This window comes from Lissotriton helveticus, chromosome 1_1 (assembly GCF_964261635.1).
Source record: "Lissotriton helveticus chromosome 1_1, aLisHel1.1, whole genome shotgun sequence".
NCBI classification, from domain to species: Eukaryota; Metazoa; Chordata; class Amphibia; order Caudata; family Salamandridae; genus Lissotriton; species Lissotriton helveticus.
In genome coordinates, this window is record NC_136057.1 from 31,436,138 (window position 1) to 31,456,678 (window position 20,541).

Consider the following 20,541-nt stretch of genomic DNA (forward strand, 5'->3'; position numbering starts at 1 on the left):
CGCACTGCTGTTTATGATCTGTTGCATTTAGCACTAGTTCTTAGCGCACAATGCATCCTTGCATATTTTTGAGACACATAGGGGAATTTGTGTGCTAATAAAACAGGCGTAAATGCAGAATTACTCTTCTCATGTAATTCTGTGTAATCTTGCCGAGTCTTTTGGAAATTCCGCCTAATTATGCTACATGGAATTATGCGAGCCACGCCCACTCCTAGTCAAGACCATCTCTTTTAATATGTTTTTATAAGACTTCTCCTCTGGACACGATTTATGCATTTACAACAGTCCTTATTTTTGTTCCTTCAGTCACAGTGTATACATGTCCGCCTTAGCGCCTAGAAGCAATTTAGTTCTGCAGTGTGTGCATTACAAGCAAAGTAAACGTAAAGATATTTAAAAATAATCCATAATAGTTCCAATGCCTACCTGCCTTGACCATCCATGACAGACCAGTGACTAAATTTGATTGGCCCATTACCAAACACTAAAGATGCTCATAAGAGTGTGTGCTAAAATCCTCTCCCACTGCTTTCTCTGTTGGGATATCTCTCACCTGCTCCTGTTTGAGTTGTATTCTGTCTTTTTCTGACACTCTGAAGCTGCCTTGAACAGCACCCAATAACATGCAACCTATGTAGACACACGAACACCCGCACACACGCACTATGAGGTTGGACACCTTTTAATCTGGACAAGAAAGAAAGGTAAAGGCAACCTCCTAAAAGTTCAATCTTCCTTATGTTTACTAAAAAATGACTAGTGAGAATTTTTATTAAATATTAAAATACGCTTTTGAAGGGAGTCTGTCGCTGGCATAAGTCAAACGTTCCGCTGTGCCAGCTACAGCCTGACCAGTGACAATGTTGTTGGGCACAGTCACTGGGGAAACATGCCATTTCTAATGTTTCCCTCTTAAGCATTATGCACTCTGACATGTGGATAGCCAAGTGCACTTAGAGAGTTATGAGGAAATATTTTTATTTGGGTTTATCACACATGTCATGGCTGATGTGGATTTGGGACTCTTGCTTAGGCGCACACCGGCTTGGAGGCTGTATCTCTGGCTTCTTAGGGACCCTCAAATGAAGGGGACCCTGGCAGAGCAGATTACAGGATACTTTGATATTGATGAAAGGAGAGCAGTTAACCCTATGGGATACCGGGATGTGATGGGGGCCATCATATGGGGGGAATACATCTGCCTAATGGCGCTCTTCTATAAAATTCAGAGACAGGCGGCTGAAAGAATGGAGATGGGCATACTGGAAAAGGAGAACTTCTATAAAGAGACCCCCTTCATTAATAAATTTGAGGCAGACCACACATTTATCATGCAAACTCTGAGATTTATACCCCAATAGTGCTGAACTCTCTATGTTATACATCAAAAGGGTCTTGTTTGTGGCAGAAAATAAAGTGCCCCCCCCCCATCTAGCCAGGCAAGTAAGAAAGAAACAAAAATCCGAATATATCCAGGAAAGAAGAACAGACAGGAGGTTTCCAAAATGGGGGGAGAAAGACTTGAGGCATTTCACAACTGTTACACTAAACTATAATCTAGGGATGAGCCCGCAATAAGTATTCAGATGCAATTTTTAGATGCAATCACGTTACCCCGTCTGACAGATGTTAAGCAGCTCACTCTAGCCGACGTGATTTCCCAGGAGGCAATAAAGCAGACGATATTTCGTCTGCAGCGAAATAAGGCTTCCGGCGCAGACAGACTTTCAAATCCATTCTATAAAACATTTCAGACTCTATTATTTTCCAGACTAGATACATTACTTAATTATATAGCACAACAAGGGGGAATCTCGAGAAACATGAGGGAGGCAAACATTTAGATCCTTCACAAACAGTGGAAGAATCCACAACAGTGTACCTCGTACAGGCCGATTGAGCGGATAAACACACCCTTAACGCATATCCTAAAATTATTGAAAGTAGACTCGAGCAGGTCCTTCCCTATGTGATCCATGCGGACCAAGCTGGCTTTACAGCTTCCGGTCCGATGCATGTCAATATCTGGAGGACGTCCCCCCTGGTTTAGAAAGTTCAGAAAAAATAAATTCCTGCAGCTCTAGATGCTGAAAAGGCCTTTGATCGGGTGGACTGGTCCTTTTTAAAAAGGTCATGGAAAAGAGGGGATTTAATAGACCATTTATGACCATTTATGACTATGGTGTTCACATCCTGCAGCTCCCCAATGCACTGCGTGGATCACTCTTGGAGAGAAACATTTGGAAAGCAGCACCTGGCAGGGTGACCCGATGTCCCCTCGTCTCTTTGCCTCAAGCATAGATCCCCTAACGGAAAAAATAAGGAGGGATAGATATATGGCTGTCATTTCTTTTGGCCTGATGTATATAAACTTTAGCATTTTACATTGACAATGAAATAAAGCTGCGAAACCCTGAGGTACCTCTCTGCGTTGGTTGGGAAGTGAGGTGCTTGAGCGGATATCTGGGTGAAAGATAAACCTGGATAAATCAGAGATATTGAACCTCACTCTCAAAACTCAAATGTCACAGACTCTGAGGGATAAATTCCCTTTTAAGGGGACTCTGAAACAAATTAAATGTTTGGGGATAGAAGCACGCCACATATTAATCAGCTGTATGCAGCAAACCATCCATGCGTACTCCATGAAACTGAAAAACATCTCATTAAATGGCCCAATCTTATGCTTCATGCATGGACTGTATAGGTCTGATGTATGTGAAAAACAAGGACCCCCTGAATAGAGAATATTATTCCTAGAACAGGGAAAACAATATATGTGTAACAATTCCTAGGCAATCACAATAATAACAAAGGGAACTAGTCAAGGTAGGAGGACATGAAGGATAAACGGAATATTAAAATCACATACTATTTAATTAACAACAATAAATTATACAAACAATTTTCATATTCAACATATAATGTACACAATAAAATACAAAAAATAAAATTAAACCATAATATAAAACAGGTTTACATAAATTACAGCTGAACGAGCAATACAGAGCAATAGTCCTTAGTTCTTCTACATATCTAATGAGACCCAGGACATGTTTCCTTCTTCTTTTTAAAACTTTATGTGGCTCCTGAAGAAGGGGTTTTGTTAAACGCCGAAACGCGCGTCAACTACATTATTTGCCACTTTTGAATAATTAATTGTGTACTTTTTTAATTGAATGTAATTCAATAATAATAAGTCTGAGCCTTTTTGGGGAGTAGGGTTTGGTAAGATAGGCCATTGATGAATCCTTGGAGGTCTCGTTGGTCACCTGTTAGCAGGACTGCCACATTTCCCCATTCGCTTTCACGATTACTTGTTTGCGTTCTGGAGGTCTGCTTCTAGGGTCTGGGGAATACCTGGGCTTCTTTACATTGGCTTTATAGAGGTTGGTTCCGTTCTGATGCTACTTTGGTGCAGAACATTCATGAATCTCTGCAGCCGAGCCCACAATACTCTTAGACGTCAGCGTCCTCGTACAGCTGACCTTAGGGTTTGGAGGACGCTTACTTTTAAAGCCTATGATTAACTGAGCAAATGTGTTCTTTCAGAAAAATATGATCCATGTCCAAACTAAAGCGGGACTAAAGTGCTGTATCAAAAGTAGTAAGCGGCGCCTGGTGAGCGGGAGTGTAGGAAGCCAGGATGGTGAAAAGACACAGCCTAGTTGTCTGCACACAAGAGAAAACATTCCTGGGTCTGATCATGGCTGATTCTGTCTTTCCTGGTTGTCTAAGACCAGCTTGAGCCCATCACTGAAACTAAAAACTTTATTAACGTGATTAGACTCCCACCAGCATGTTGTAGCTTAGAACTGTCCATGCCCCCCTAAACAGTGCAATTCAGAGGTTTATTCCCCGCTCTCCCCACTATCAAGGTTAATGAACAGCTGATACCCTCTGTCAGGAGAGTGCTTAGTAAACTATTGCTTGTCTGGAGTAACTGTGCACTCTTAATCTAGAAAATACTCCTGCAATTGAGTAGAATCAGGATACCTACATCCCCACAAAATGCATTCCTCCACCATCTTCTTGTTGATCACCCTGCAAAAAGTCATTTTATCTTCCTCCTCAGCACCTACCTATGTCTAAAGATGTGAGTACCTTTCAGTCCCTTGGACCTTTACACGGTATGTTACTCCACAACAAGTGCAAATGCAGCATGTGCATTCAAGTCTAGCATAAGATCATCCCACCTGGAACCGCTCTTCTCACAGCTGTCATTGTATCTGGCCAACTCCATACTGACATGTTGGGTCCAAACTACAACAGAAGATCTACTGTGACTCCTCCTCTTGTCTTTGAACACATTCAGACTGTTCCGCCTTTGCCTGTTCTCTTTAAATGTTCAGTCTCCCTCCACTCATCTGCAGAGGTGTGCGCTCTCCCCTCTCGCTCCACTCTGTGTCAATGTTTAGGGTCTCCCCATCGTCTCTAGACCTGTCTTTGGATGCTCAGTCTCTTCATCCTTCTTGAAGGGCCAGGCTCCCTCCCTGTCGCTCCTCCTATGATGCTCAACTCCTGTCTAGATGTGGGATTGGGGGTTGGGGGGGCACACACTTAATTTGTCTGCTCTTCCTCCACATCACTCCTGTTTGGATGTTCCATCTCTCTCGATTCTATTTAAATGTGTCCTCTTATCCCTCTGTAGCCCCTCAGTCCCTGAACCTGTGTCTTCTCTCTGTGAATGTTTCGCCCTTCTGCTCCTGATCTTTGTGAATGTTCAATGTGTCTCACGTCACTTCTGAGGCTGTCTCTGTCCCTTTCTCATCACTACAGCTTCAGTCTGAGCACTCAGTGTGTCACACGTCACATCTGCCACTTGGCCATCACTGTACCTTCATTCTGAACGCTCAGTGTGTCACTCGTCCCTTCTGAGGCTCTCTGTACCTCCAGGTCAGTGATTATTTGCCTCTCTCACCAGCCTCCTCTCTTTGTATTTTTTTTAGCAATGGAGCAGAGCATAGAACAAGACGAGATTCGCTCTTCGGCAGATCTACGGATACGGAAATCTCAGGTCAGTAGACTGTATTCTTAACATTTCTTCCACAAACAGCCTTGGAGAGCCTCCCTGGCGGTGACTGTATGCAGCAGTCGGCCAGCTAGCCCAGGCCCATCCACCTCAAGTCACCACTGGTTCCTCTTGGCAGGTGGTTGGGCGTGTGGTGGTAGCTCTGTGTTGAAGCAAAGAATTGGCAGGTGGTTGGGCGTGTGGTGGAAGCTCTGTGATGAAGCAAAGAATTGGCAGGTGGTTGGGCGTGTGGTGGAAGCTCTATGTTGGAGCAAAGAATTGGCAGGTGGTTGGGCGTGTGGTAGTAGCTCTGTGATTAAGCAAAGAATTGGCAGGTGGTTGGGTGTGTGGTGGTAGCTCTGTGATGAAGCAAAGAATTGGCAGGTGGTTGGGCGTGTGGTGGAAGCTCTATGTTGGAGCAAAGAATTGGCAGGTGGTTGGGCGTGTGGTAGTAGCTCTGTGATGAAGCAAAGAATTGGCAGGTGGTTGGGCGTGTGGTGGTAGCTCTGTGATGAAGCAAAGAATTGGCAGGTGGTTGGGCGTGTGGTGGTAGCTCTGTGATGAAGCAAAGAATTGGCAGGTGGTTGGGCGTGTGGTGGTAGCTCTGTGATGAAGCAAAGAATTGGCAGGTGGTTGGGCGTGTGGTAGTAGCTCTGTGATGAAGCAAAGAATTGGCAGGTGGTTGGGCGTGTGGTGGTAGCTCTGTGATGAAGCAAAGAATTGGCAGGTGGTTGGGCGTGTGGTGGTAGCTCTGTGATGAAGCAAAGAATTGGCAGGTGGTTGGGCGTGTGGTGGTAGCTCTGTGATGAAGCAAAGAATTGGCAGGTGGTTGGGCGTGTGGTGGAAGCTCTGTAATGAAGCAATGACATGAAAGAAGTCAGCTCTATGAAGGGTCAATGAGCAATGAGGGAAACCACTGCAGGGCCTTGGTGGGGAAGATGTGGTGCTCGTGACTGGCACTAGCAAGTCCTATCTCAAAGGCGTCTCCTTACAGAAAACTATTCCCTCATGGTTGAATGGGGGAAAGGATGCTACACCCAGGAATACTAATACCAGGCCCAGTGTTTCAATACTACTCCTTAGACAACCAATCACATCACACCACGTTGCTGCCCTAAGTAACTGCCTAGGATGTGATGAAGATGCAGGACTTCTCTATGCCGCCGTATCCCTGCTTCCGTGGTGCTATTTCACCTCCTTTGGAGCAGGCATACTATTCCCACTAAGGTGGACTTTTATCAACACAAAAAGATGATGGACGGAATGCTGAACCTTGTCAAACATTTGCCCCTACTCCCAGATCTGGGGTAAATCAATCCATTTTTTGTTCACCACGCCACCCTAGTTTGGACCCAACCATATGCAAATCATGGGAACAGTCCAGCCTGAACTGCCAGGCCAGGTCCTCCCTGGACCAGAAACAAGCATCCTTCCCTCTCAGTGCCAGACCACCGGTTAAGTGTATCCGTGCACTTCATAAATGAATGAATGACATTCACTTGTAATGAATCTGGTGAGGTGTCGTTCAAAAGCACACAGGAGGTCCACGATGCATTAAATGGAACTTGGGGTGTTAGATATTTCAGGGTGTTCCTAATACGGCCCTCAGGGATGGGCCTAAAGGTCTACTGTGATATAGAGGTCACTCTGAAGACTCATCCTTGGGGATGGTTGGAGCTTTGCCATTGATGAGAAGGGGTTGGCCGGGTACCCTATAAATCACTGAATTGAGGGCGTCTACGGTTTGAGAAAATTGTGGACAAATAGTACATGGGAGTTGTTCGTAAATACATTGGGGTGGTTAGCAGCATTTTTTGGCATTGATCAGGCCCTACAAAAAATAAGGTGTCCAAGCACTGTTTCTTGGAAATCTTCGGATGTCCAGATGGCATTGGGTTTATGTCTGAGATTTATGGGGTTTGTCTTAATCTTTGGTTATTGTGGCCATGAAGACTGAGGCTTTACCATTCGTTATTTTCCCCCTGGGGTTGATGACTTGAAGTGGGCTGTAAGACAATTGAAGTGAGGAATATGTTTGTTCTCCATCTTTTCTATTTATTTTGTATTACTTTATCGATGTATTAACATATAGCAAAGCACACTGCTAACATTTGCACATTATAAAATGAATATTACTTCCATACAATGGTATACCGCGGTGTTGCAACTGTGCCATAGTGCTGTCCCATAGGGGACGTGAGGGTGGAATGCAATGTAAAATAAGTACTTAAACGTCATATGGTGAGTACCAAGTTCTGATCAAATAAGTCCTAGCGCATACGGTCCATCAAATAGACTGACACGCGAGTACATATTCGCTCTTGTATGGCAGGGGATCCAAAGGCCACAATGCAGTCCTAACTTTGACAATCTTGTAAATCAGTCTAGTGATGGATACAAGGGGATGGGGAACAGTCGAATCATGTACCATTCCCTCTGATTCTCCCATTGACATACCTGTGAACTGGGCAATAATCGCAACATCTCTAAGCAGTATTACAAAGTAACCCTTCACCTACATAGGTATATCGTGGGCAGTAAATTCCAGGTCGCCACCGACATGATCGCACTAGAGTTACAGCATTGTGTCTGATTATAACCACAGAGGTAGTCTACAATATAAATATCAGAAGGAGACACACCAGTAGCTCACAATGACCACAGTCAATGGACTACATGGTGTATCCAGCACTTCACAATATACGTTATATTATTTTGATTTATTAGGCACCAACTCACTCCCCAAGGAGTATCTCAGTGCAGAAGGTTTGAGCTGCCACCAAAAATCAGAAGAAAGAGGACCTGAGAAGTGGAACGGGCTAAAAGGAGATGCTGGTTTTACACAGCCATGTATTAAGTCGCTGTAAATGCAGACCGATTAAGATTGCTGCGCATAGTGGTTTCAAGCTTGTTCCAGTATAGAGCAGCTAGATAAGAAAACAAATGACCCTCCGATCTGGCTCGATAAATGGAACGGGTTAAGCACAAGTGTGAGATCGTAGGGTCACAACAGTTTTTTTTTAAAAAACGTATGCAACTGCGATGACCGAGGGGTCCTCTAATGTAAAGAGCTCGAAGAAATAGTACATGAGTTTCAAAGTGACATGCGTACTAAAAGGAAGCCAGTGAAGGACTCTCAAACTGGGGGCAGACGCAGATCTGGAAGGGTAAGAGGCGCACCAGCCGGGCAGTAGTGTTTTGAATAATTTGTAGGAAAGACGGACAATAATAATTAATTCCAGCATACAGCACGCTGGCATAATCCATGCGGCTTTGGCTAAGGGCCTGAATCGTACCCAGTTGAAGACACGGAACACCACAGCAGGAACTACAAACGGAGTAGATCTGATCGTTCATGGTAAGGGTATTGTCAATTCCTGGTACCGTCTTGCTACCTTCTTAGGAGTGGAAGCGGGACCAAGCTCGGTCAGCCAACATTCAGGAGTTCAGGTGGAGTTAGCTTTACCGAATATTATAATTTGAAGATAATTGTTCAGCCCAGTGGATAATTATGTGCCAAACTGGCATCTGCATATCAGATGATTCTGATTCATCATCTTGCCTTAGTAAGTGGTGTGGAAAGCTTATTTCACAATCACTCCTGTAATCATCTGCCAGTAGATAATAATATAGGAGCATCCCCTCTCCAAATGCAAGAAGTCCACATCCACTGCCCTCCATCTGTAACATAAAGCATCATCGCTAAAACCGCCCTTCATCCAACTCAAAGGTGTGTAATAAATTCAATGAAAGAGCTTCAGGTGTGTAATTTGTAACGGCCATTGGGCGGTAGGGCACCCATCTGTGCCCAGAAATAGGTCCAATCTGTTTAGGTCAACGGATTATCGAGCCTGAGGTTCCACGTGTCTCTGGAGGTCGATTTGACGATGAGTCAGCCTGCATGGAGTCGCAGCTATGCGATGATAGACCTTTCCAGGGTGAAGTTGAAATAGAAGATTTAACGTTTTTAAACTTGGGGTGGGGAGGAAGTTGGAAAAGCAGCCCTGCAAGGTGCACGCAATCTATAATAAAGAAACGCCAAAATCTGGGCGTGATTGCCAGTGTTTGAAATGTTTTGCAGTTGAATGAACGAACCCTCTAGAAAGATGCAACATTTGGGCAGATTCACATTATGCAAAAGGTTCATTGACTTGCTTTTGCACGTTACAGAAAGCCCTCGGTGTTAAAGTGATCAAATATCTGATGAATAATGAAGAATGATCCATGATCTTAAGTGTAGTTTCTCCCAAGACAAACTCTGCAGGCAACCATGTCCATCTCACATCTTGTATGAGGTGTGTTTGTGTAAAGCATGGCACTGAGCAGGAGAACCGAAGCCCTTTCGCACTCCACCGCTACATGAGGTGGAAAGGAAGGGGGGACAATACCAATAATGGGCGTATTGCAATTAAATCATAGATTGCAAGTGTGGTACGATCCATGTAGGAAGCACGATCAGGGCTCTGTTTGGTTGAGTTGCTGAGTATATTAGGGCAGATGGCGATGTAGATCCTCTCTACCCTTTTGCTGTACGCTACATGACGACACACAAGGGGTACAGATTTGTAGGCGAAAATTCATGGTATCCAGCAAATACCACCAGATCCTAGAAGTGGAAACTGAGAGCTCCTTTTGCGTAGGACTGAAGCACTATGGATTCTAAAACTGAAAGCGGTGGAAAAGGGTATAAATGTTGACAATGAATATCAGTGTTTTAGGGTATTGACTGTGATATTACATCATCTCATGGTTTGTGACGAAACCTTTGAGAATTCAGCATCTACCTATGTATAGAGCACGCAGGCCTGTAATTTACGATTGTGCATTGTTTCACGTTGGAGAGAAGTACATGCGATCTTGAACGGCAGAATAAAATTTATATTTTAACTTTTGGCTGCTAAGCAAAAACATTTATTCATCTGAATTTGCACAAGATGTTTTGAATATGGTTTACTTGACGCTAGTAGGTAGGTATGTCTACTCCCCCTGATGATTCACTATAATGATATTTATGAGGTAGTCCAACGTCTCATAAGTAGAACTGCAACTTTTTTCCACACTCAACACAGTAATTATTTTGTATTGCTCACTGAGCCCCGCCCCCTAGATATGGCGTTGTGCAAGGCAACTATTAACACCTCATCTAGCTGTATGTGTAATTTCAAAATATATTTTAACTTTACAGTATCACTTATCGCACTTATTACCACCACTTTACCAGCTTAAGAGAGAGACATAGTTAGATATTTACACTCCGCCAAGTTGTTCTTTTAATAGAGCCATCCCTTTGTGATTACTTTAACATCTTAATCTTTCCTAGTCTTGAATAATGGGGTTCTGTGATTCCTCCTCGAAATGGTGGGCCGTAGTCAGACTACAGACACTTTAGTGTTTAGCTATTTCTTTGGATACACACAATAGACTGCACAGGAACAGCTCCTCCAAATTTACATTGGGACTTTATACTTAATGGTTTACAGATACATAGTGAGTTAGCCGACAACATGCCATAGTGTGAAACGTTATTCACAACTTTCCCCCATTCCAGCATGGCAACATTTAATCTCTGGGATCAGTGTTATGCTTTTGATCCCACTGACTAGTCCTTTCTTGATCCCCATTACACTGTACTCCTATTTCACAGCATGACCCCCATCGCGGTCATGATACGCGGTCAGACTCGCGGTGGGACACTCCTGAGAAGGATACCATTCCTGAGGTATGACACTCTAATCCATTTAAACCATTTCAAGGAATGCAGCATATATATTTCCTTGTTAATAGTTTTTATTTATTTTATTTGTGGCTTGTTTTAACAGATTTTTAGCGATGCTGATCACACCGGCATGTGAGTAAGATTATGGCTTTGTTTAGTGGATTGGTTTGAATTTGTTCCATGGTTGGACAGGGGAAAAACAAGATGAGGCATGGGAAAAAGATCTCTGCCCCGTGGTTCGACCGAGAGCTCAAAAATAAACAGGGGGAGCTACGAAGAGCAGAACGCAGCTGGCGAAAAAACTATTGCAGCACAGAGCCCGGCAAATACAAAAAGATCAAGAGTGCCTATCATGCGCAAATTAAACAGGCAAAAAAGATGTTTTTTAGATCAGCAATAGAAAATGCTAATAATAAACACAAAGTGATTTTTAAAATTGTGAATGACTTCAATAAACCCAAATGTTTAGTGCAGGATATCCCTCCCTCACAGATGCTCTGTGATTCTATCGCAGACTTCTTTGAGGAAAAGGTACAGGGTCTGACGAAGGACTTCGAGGTCCCAATACCAGAGTCAAGGAAAGTGAGTGATATAATAGGGCTGGAGGAAACTCAGCTAGCAGCCTTCCGACCAATCAGTCTGGAGGAGACCAAGCGACCAATTTTGGCAACAAAATCAGGATCACCATTCGATCCATGCCCCAGTGGACTCCTGCACCTTATTGTAGAAATTGCCAATCCAGTAATAAATGACATTGTCAACACCTCACTGACCACGGCCAACGTCCCCCCTGAGTGGAAACTGGCAGCAGTGAAACCACTGCAAAAAAAAAACTTCCCGACCCCACTGCACTATCAAATCTACGACCCATCTCATTACTTCTGGCACTGTGTAAAATCACAGAGTCGATGGTAAATAAACAGCTTACACGTTTTCTGGAAGTCAGTGAAGCATGGCATCCTAATCAAGCCGGCTTCAGGACTCAACACTCCACGGAATCGGCTCTCCTGTTCACTACTGAGACTATCCGCTCAGCTTTGGACCAAGGTAAGAAGGCCGTCCTGATCTTATTAGATCTGTCGGCGGCCTACGACACGGTCTCACATGTCATCTTAATAGACCGGCTAGCAACATCTGGCATCACCGGCACAGTCCTGGAGTGGATAAAGAACTTTTTGAAGGACAGGAGGCAAGTGGTGACCCTGGGGGAATTCTGTTCCAGTGAGAAACCACTGTCGACGGGAGTACCTCAGGGTTCCAGCCTGAGCCCGACATTGTTTAATGTCTACACCGCACCCCTGATAAAGTTGATATCGTCATTTGGCATGGATGTAATTGCATACGCCGACGACACGCAACTGATCCTGGTAATGGATAAAGAAAACCAGGTATGGGAGGAAAAGCTCAAATGTTGCCTAACGGCCACATTTGACTGGATGCGGAGAAACCATCTGAAATGCAACACAGGCAAAACTGAGATCATGCCAATAGGCCCCAAAAACGAGTTTATTCCCAGATTATGGTAGCCAGAGAAGGCAGAAATACCGCCTCACACTACCATCTCGGCCCGTAACCTTGGGGTAAACTTCGACGCTGACCTGTCCTTTAGACAACAGGCGTCTAAAGTGGCAGGCACATGTTTTGGGGTGATAAAGGGGCTGAGGAAGTTCTTTGACTTGTTGCCTATTGAGGCAAGGAAAACGGTCATGGTTGCACTGGTGACATCACAAATCGACTATTGTAACAGCCTATATGCTGGCACCAATAAAGTGGTCACCCATAAACTCCAGATGGTGCAACATGCAGCAGCAAGGCTGGTTCTAAAATGGCCGAGAAGATCATCAGCAACCAAGGCCCTTAACACACTACACTGGCTACCCATAACAAAAAGGGTTTTGTTCAAAGTGTTGATAATTACTTTTCGAGCTGTCCACGACTTAGGCCCACTATACCTCAGGAAAAAATTTGTGAGATACTGTCCAACACGAGCCCTATGATCCTCAAATGCAAATTTGCTGACCGTTCCAGGGTTTAGACTCAAAACTCGAGGGGGTAAGTCCCTGGCGGTACTAGGTGCAAAAGCATGGAATACTCTCCCCGCACATCTGAGAGCATTGGACAGTGAAACAGAGTTCCGTAAACAACTAAAAACCTGGCTTTTCAAACTCCAAGACACAATTGCCAGAGACCTAGTGTGATTCCTGATCTGGTCAAGTCAAGCAGCAAGGCAACATTACATCGGTTGGCCATACTTGGGCGCCTAGATGCTCCTTGGAGCGATTGTTGCGTGATATGAATGGGCAATTACATTACATTACTTTGCTCTTTAGCTCATTCTTGCAAAATACATTTAGAATTAAACTTCACAGTGCATGTAGCAATGCTCTGAGAGGTCATAACCGACTCCATTCTCTTAGATGCGCTTGTATTGTGTACACACAAAGCCATATATTCTGAGACAACACCACTGTAATATACACTGTGTGCATTTACTACCAATTGTAGTTGCCCCATATTGTATTAAGACACCCACTAAAGGCAAGGTTAATCTATCTGTAATAGTAATATGCGCCCACTAAAGTTACATTAACATTTGATTGACATAGTCTGCTTATGCGTGCTCTTCCTGGATGGTCAGGGTTGCATTGCCTTCCAGTGCTTTATCATTGTAGATAAAATATGATAGACGAAATGGATAAATGTAAGTAAAAAAATGGAACACATGAGGCACTCAATTTCTTGTATTCCAACATAGATGCAAACACTTGGGTATACCACCAGTACACCAAAAGGTATTTTCTACTTTCTGTTACCATCCTCATGCATGCTTGGTTCACACAAGCTCTTGCCCTTCATAAAGCATGATGTTGCCTGCCGCATGCCTTTGAACTAATCAGCACCATGGGTGGCTGGTGTTTAACACACTGAGTTCTTAGAATATGTGGTTTTCTTGGTAACTTAACATGTGTGACCATTTCACACTTGGGTGATTATGCTTTTAACACTACACTTTTTACAAGAACTTTCAAGAATAAGAAGATGGATTAACCTGTTATTTCTGGAAGGGTTTACAGGGCGGTAATATTAGACACATTTTCTTCTTAGTGTATGCTTTCCCTGACCCTGCTGAAATCCTGGGTTACCAAATGCTTTGCTGAAACGTGTTGACTGGCTGGAACTGTAATGACTAAAGGCATAGAATTAAAAAAGAACACCGAATGACGGACTATTGTGAGACAAGTTTTTTGTGGAGTGGTGTGATAGCAATCCTTTTAAAATAACTTCGTAACCTTGTTTCCAACCTGGAGAGCATGGGAGTGGCTGCTTTCCCTACCTGCTCAGCACCGAAGAGAAACCGTTGAATTGACGCCGATTTGCATTGGATCTCTTTGAATTGGATTGGCCTACGCATGGATCATACATGTGCCGACATTTCTTTAGCCACCCTCCCTAGTATGAATGCATAAAAACAGAGATCTAAACCCACTTCTGCGAAGCCACCTTCTCATAAGACGAAGCAAGTATTTTTCATTTAAGTCATGGCTGCTCGCCTTCCCTAGTGAGTTTGATCAGTAGGGATCTTATTAATGCAATCAGGTGTCTAGAGAGATCTAAATATTGTTGAAGAAATATACACATTTCAGAGGAACAAATGTATTCGCTAATGCTCTCCTCCCCTCTAAAGATGAGGGAAGCAGACCAAAGCTTCACCTAGTTGTCAAGGTTTGAATTTGCCGCACCATCCTTTTTTCATGACAACAGCGGATCACGATTGAGCCATACATTGAGGTACTTTACTGAATCCATGGACCTCACAGAAGTGGGTAATCTGGTGGGCATGCCTTGGTTAAAAGAAAATGGGTGATGGGAAAAGATCAGATTTACTCCAGTAGGCTGGAGAGGAATCCATACAGTACATATTCCCTAATAAGGGAGAGATTGTCCCCAGTGTTGCAGCAACCTCAAGCGCAGTGATGGGAAGACCGAGGTGCTGGTTGTAGGAAACAATATTTCCAGTTGGAAAGACCTTCTCTGGCCCCAATGCCTTGGAAAGCGCCCGGTACCGTACACGGCAGTGAAAAGCCTTGGATTTTGGCTGGACAGCAATCTTACTATGGCAATAGAAGCCAAAAAACTGTCCGCAACTCGCTTCAGGCTACTGCGCACACTCAGAAAAATCATACAATGGCTTACTCACTCATCTAAAAGAGTAGTCGTACAGGGACTGATCAATTCCAGTCTTTATTGTGGCAACTCTCTGTTCCTAGGAAGCCCTTAATATGTCCTAAGATGCCTGCAGACCCTTCAAAGTGCCGCAGCACGATTACTCCAAGACCCCCAAACACCATTCAGCAGCTTCAGCCATGGCTGCACTGCACTGGCGCCAATCCAAGAAAGGATCCATTTTAAGGTCCTGTGAATGACCCACCAAGCAATGCAGGGAAAAGGTCCCATTCTGATACAAAGACGGGTCTGCCCATACGTGCCAAGGAGATCTCTGCTCCGAGAGCTCCCCTCTGTTGACCATATCCAAAGTCGAGGGCCATGTAGTGGCCGTTCCTTTGCCTACCTGGCTGCCAAGTTGTGGAATGCACTCCCTGCCAAACTAAGACTAACACAACCAGAAGTCTCCTTCAGGAAACTTCTAAAGACCCATCTGTTCTAACTTCAGCATGTCTTGCCTAGGTTTTGCAGATGTCTTTCGCAGCGCCGGGAGCCCTTTCGGGGCATCTGTGCGCTATATAAAACAGAATACAATATACGCCACCATATTGTCAGTACATAGCAAAACAAAGTTTGCTGTGTGTAAAATTTTAAGTGCAGTGCAAATAATGTTGCTGCAATCTATACACTAAAGGCTCCAGTGTTAAAGCAAATAAAACCAGGGATAGGGGGACACCGTGTCTGAGTGATGGGTAGAGAATCAGAAAATTACCTATTTATTGGACTACCTACTGATTGCTTGATTGAAGCACCCAAGTTCTCCACAGAATGAGTAACAGAAATTCCCACTCTAATGAATCAAACACAATGTTGTATCTAATACAGGGGTTCCCAACCTTTTCTACGCCCGCACCCCTAGGAGATGTTTGATTAATGCTCGCACCCCCTAGAATATTCTCGCAGGATTCCTCATATGAGCACAGTACATACTTTCCCTCCTTGTCGCACCCCCTGAAATGCCATATTGCACCCCCAGGTTAGGAATCCCTAATCTAATAGAACTGCCGCCACCTCAAGATCTGGGCTCAGCTGATGGATCAATGCAAACAGAGTTCGCACTTTGTGGGACATTGATCTTGGAGGTACAAATCAGGATTGATCTGGTAATATTAGGTCAGGGACCAGGGGTAGTAGCCCCTTGGCCACTATTTTGGCAAATATTTTCAGGTATATATTGATTTGTGACAGCATCTGATAGGAATTGCAGAGATTCAATGGCTTGCCTGGCCTAGGAAGTGTAATAGGGGAGGGGGAGAGGGCTCCGTCCAAGCCAGGGTCAGCAGGTGGGCAGCTGATAGGGCTGCATATTCTTTGACACTATTCTCCAGGATGGAAGGAGTGAGAGCACGACTTTGCCTGCCCTGGCTGTATTTTATATTTATAGAAATATGCATAAATTGTGGAGGTAGTTAAACCATTTTTCTTACTTTGGCAAATGGGGATTTCATACTGATGTACAGAAAATGTGCCGCAAGTGTAATCTTCAGCAGAGATGGGCCTCGCCACTGGTTGCCGGCACTGCCTGACTCACCTTGATTGTCCAAGGACTGCATGAAGCACAGGGATTGCAGGCAGAAGTGCAGTGCTGTGCAGGCAGTAGTGCTGTACCATGCTGTGCAGGCTGGAGAGCTGTGCATGTAGCCAGCAATGTGCAGCTACAGAAGCCAAAGGAACATTATGGTCGAGGCATGTGTGCTGTAGATACACATGCTTTGCATCAGACCGTGATCTAGTGTTCGGCTTGGATGATTACATGTTGTTTTTGTCCCAATATATTTTCTTCGATTCACAAAGCTGTGCGACGACGACTCTTGGAAATACTGCACATGGTCATCAATGCCATCTTCAGATTGTTTTTTTCCGCCGACGCGTTTGAATGTAGTATCTCGCGCTAAAGTTAGAGTCTCCTTTGTCCCCTTTTGGTCTGTTATATCTATCGACTGTATTGTCTCGATTGTTATCTTATTACCTCTCATACTTAGACTTTCGTAGCAGGTTTTCAACTCATTCTCTTGGGGCTACGGGCCATGCCTGGCCGGGCAACACTTCTCCATTTCCAAGAAGATCAAGAATGACCTGCTAATGGAATGCACTCCATTCGATTTGTGTCCGAAGTGCCGCTCCAAATACCCTCACACAGACCAACATCTTGTTTGCAACTTATTTCTCTCGCCTGAACATCGAGAAGATATCGGTGAGGACTGTAAGTCTTTCCGGTATAAAAAGGCTCTTTGAGATCAAAGGACTAAATGACAAGAGATGCAGTGCAAACAAATGGACGATGTCCCAGATATCTTCGGTCGACAAGATCAGGAAGAAGAGGCACCAGCGGCACAAGAGGAATCACTCTCCATCCAGTACTCTAAGTCTTAGTCAGAAAATGACTTGGCCACTCTTCAGCCAGTACAGAAACAACGAACCAGGAGTACTTCTACTACTGCTCCGAAAACTAAATCCTCAGCTTCCACCGAAAAACGTCTCCCCGCCACCACTGCACACAAGTCATGGCGTGCACCAAAAACATGACTCCGAAGCCTCGCCTTATGGCTCGGCTCCGAAAAATAAGGCCGACAGCAGGGGCCTCAATATCCCTTCCTTCCAAGACCAAAACACCTCACTCTTCTGTCTCAGCACCGAACAAAGACTTGTTATTTCAGAGTCTAATCTTCCTTCATCAAATACGTAGCATTCGCCACCGAAATGTTTTGTTTTTGGCCCAAAATCTCCTCTAGAGACGATCCTTGGGCAATTTAATCAAAAGCGCGATCCGAGACGGAAAACACTTCAGATTCAGACAGGAACTAAGAAAATAATGGTACAGCCACCAAAAAAATATGCTCCCAAGAAGCAGTTGCATTTTGAGGAGGCTTTGGACATTACTGTTCAACCCCTAAAGAAGAGGAGAAAGGATGCTGCAACTCGTCCATTACACATTCCCATTTCTACTTCACCTGCCCCACAAACACCATCTACTCCACCACCTCACTCACCACAGTTGTCTGAATCAGGTAACGGATCTCCTCAGTCAACAGTAGGGGATGATCATGATATCCCAGATGATACACAACCTGGGGATCCTTGGGATGATAATATTGACTCTCATGCTGACACTGATCCCGATCTATACCCCAGCCGTCGATCACCAGCAGATGATAGATCTGCTTATCAGGATCTCATAGCCAGAGCAGCCACATTTCAGCAGGAGCCTTTCATATAAGGACTCAATAGAGGCGGATTTTCTAACAAACACAAAATCTTCATCAGCACTCTACAAATGTATATAGCATTTGCAATGAATGCTACAGCTAGTCTGTGTAAATTTCTATTTAGCAAATCCCAGGCAAGTAAAACTACTAGTCAATGTGGACAGAATAGCATTATTTAATCACTTATTTCCAATTCTTATTGTGGTGACTATCTATTTAGACCGCATCCAAATCAACAACATGAATAAGTAAACAATATGAAACGATACAAGTATCATTCATAATTTCACAGAGAATATGTTCTTTAAGTCTCCACGTTGTCTTTGATGGAAACAGCCGACACGTGTTTCGTTACGATTAGTAACTTCTTCAAGGCTTGAAAAGTTCAGAAAGAAACAGCAATGCAAATCTCTAATGGATGTTTCCAAATATGTAGGAGGCACCCGTATCTTATGTATCAGTCGAAAACCAATAACCAAGGACATATATTTCGAGTCAATCTCAAAGGAATGATGATGATCTTGTGGGAAGTGTACCCTCTTATCTTGTATCTCCCTGTATTGGTCCTTCCACAAAAATTTATCCATTTCACTGCATGTATTGGAGGTCGGTATCCGTATGCAAAATTCCAAGCAAAGTCTTAAGAGTTGTTAGTATGGCAACCGGGGCTGTGATATGCCCACCTTTTGTTAGCGCAGCACGCCGTATATCTGACGTGGTGTCCTCCGTTTGGTTAAAAAAAAAAGAAAATCCTCTTGAGACTTTGTCTATTGCACACAGAGGGGCACAATAATTCCCACTTCTCAGGGGTATGACACTTAACTCAGATGAACTTTTTAAACACCCACTCAAAGCAAGGATAATTAATCATCGCATTGATAGGAAATACATTCCACCACTATCAGACCCCACTTTTATTAGAGGTCAATTAACCCCAGACTCTTTAGTGGTGTCCAGTGCTAGAAAAGGAGCTAGCTCCCAAACAACTGGAAAAGCTCCACCACCAGAAAAGGAGGCCAAACGTATGGATGCCCTGGTAAAATAGTTTCCGCACAATCCGCTAATCAATGGTGTATAGCCAAGAGTCAAACGTTACTAGCAAGATATGACTGCCCACTGGGACGAAATGGAAGGTCTTCTCCAACACCTCGCAGCTGACCACTGAAAAAGAGGTCATGAGATTGCCAATGAAGGAAAGCGTATCACCAACAATTCCATTAAGTGTGCACAAGATGCAGCAGACAGTGCTGCTGGGGGTTTAAATTTTAAATGCCAGTGCCCTAGTACACAGGCATGCATGGTTAAGGGTATCAGGATTCAAACCTATAGAACAGCAAACAGTATAAAATCTCCCGTTCGACAAAGAACATCTTTTCAGACCTTAAGTCGACGCAGCCCTTGAGAAAATGAAGGTCACTGAGGTCGCAAATTCAATGGGAGCTCTACAAACTAACACCTATAGAGGTTTCTTTCATAGGCCCAATTACAAACAAGGGGCAAGGACAGCTTCCACAGATACCTCTGGTTCACAGTATAAAACCCCGGGACAAACCTCAAAAACCTTCTACGTCTGTTCTTACAGAGGTAACAATTTTAAAGGAAGAGGCAGGGGAAACAATACCTGTACCTCAAATGCCAATACTAACCAATAACACCTTTACCTTTCACCCACAACACCAAACACCGTTTGCGGGTCGTCTTCAACAATTCCTCCAAAATTGGAATTCAATTACAACAGACCAATGGATCTTAAACGTTATCCAACATGGTTATAGTCAGTAGCTCCTAACTCCTCCAAATATTCCACCTGGCAAACACAAACTATCCATGCAACATCAAATCCTCTGCAACATGAAATAACAGCTCTGTTGTAAAAAGGAGCAACAGAACCAGTTCCACCACATTTCATGGGACAGGGGTATAGTCACTAGAATTCCTTATCCCCGAAAAAGATGGATCTCTCAGGCCCATTCTAGATCTCAGACCACAAAATCAATACATAATATCAGAACATTTCCATATGGTGACTCTTCAAGAGCTCATCCCTTTACCTCCAAAACAAGACTTTATGGCAACCTAGGATCTAAAGGACGCCTATTTCATATACCAATTCCTCCTGCACACAGAAAATACCTTGGATTTTAATTTCAGGGAAAACATTATCAGTTCAAGGTTCTTTCCTTTGGAATCACTACAGCACCAAGAGTATTCACAAAGTGCTTAGCAATTGTGGCTGCACATCTGCGCAGGGAAAACATTCATGTCTTCACTTATCTAGATGACTGGCTAATCAAGGCAAATACATTCACACTTTAAAAACAGAACACTCAAAGGATCCTAGATTTACTACATCAACTAGGGTTCACGGTCGCCCTACAAAA

At 43.9% G+C, this 20,541-nt stretch overlaps 1 protein-coding gene across 3 annotated transcripts in view; it reads left to right on the plus strand.

Moving 5' to 3' along the window:
- STX3 (syntaxin 3) overlaps positions 1–20,541 on the plus strand; it is a 284,482-nt gene that overhangs the window by 173,329 nt on the left and 90,612 nt on the right. For all 3 annotated transcript variants that reach the window (XM_078677140.1, XM_078677102.1, XM_078677203.1), the window contains exon 5: positions 4,953–5,020. In XM_078677140.1, coding sequence (XP_078533266.1) covers positions 4,953–5,020 — 68 coding nt within the window. The remainder of the gene's footprint in view (positions 1–4,952; positions 5,021–20,541) is intronic.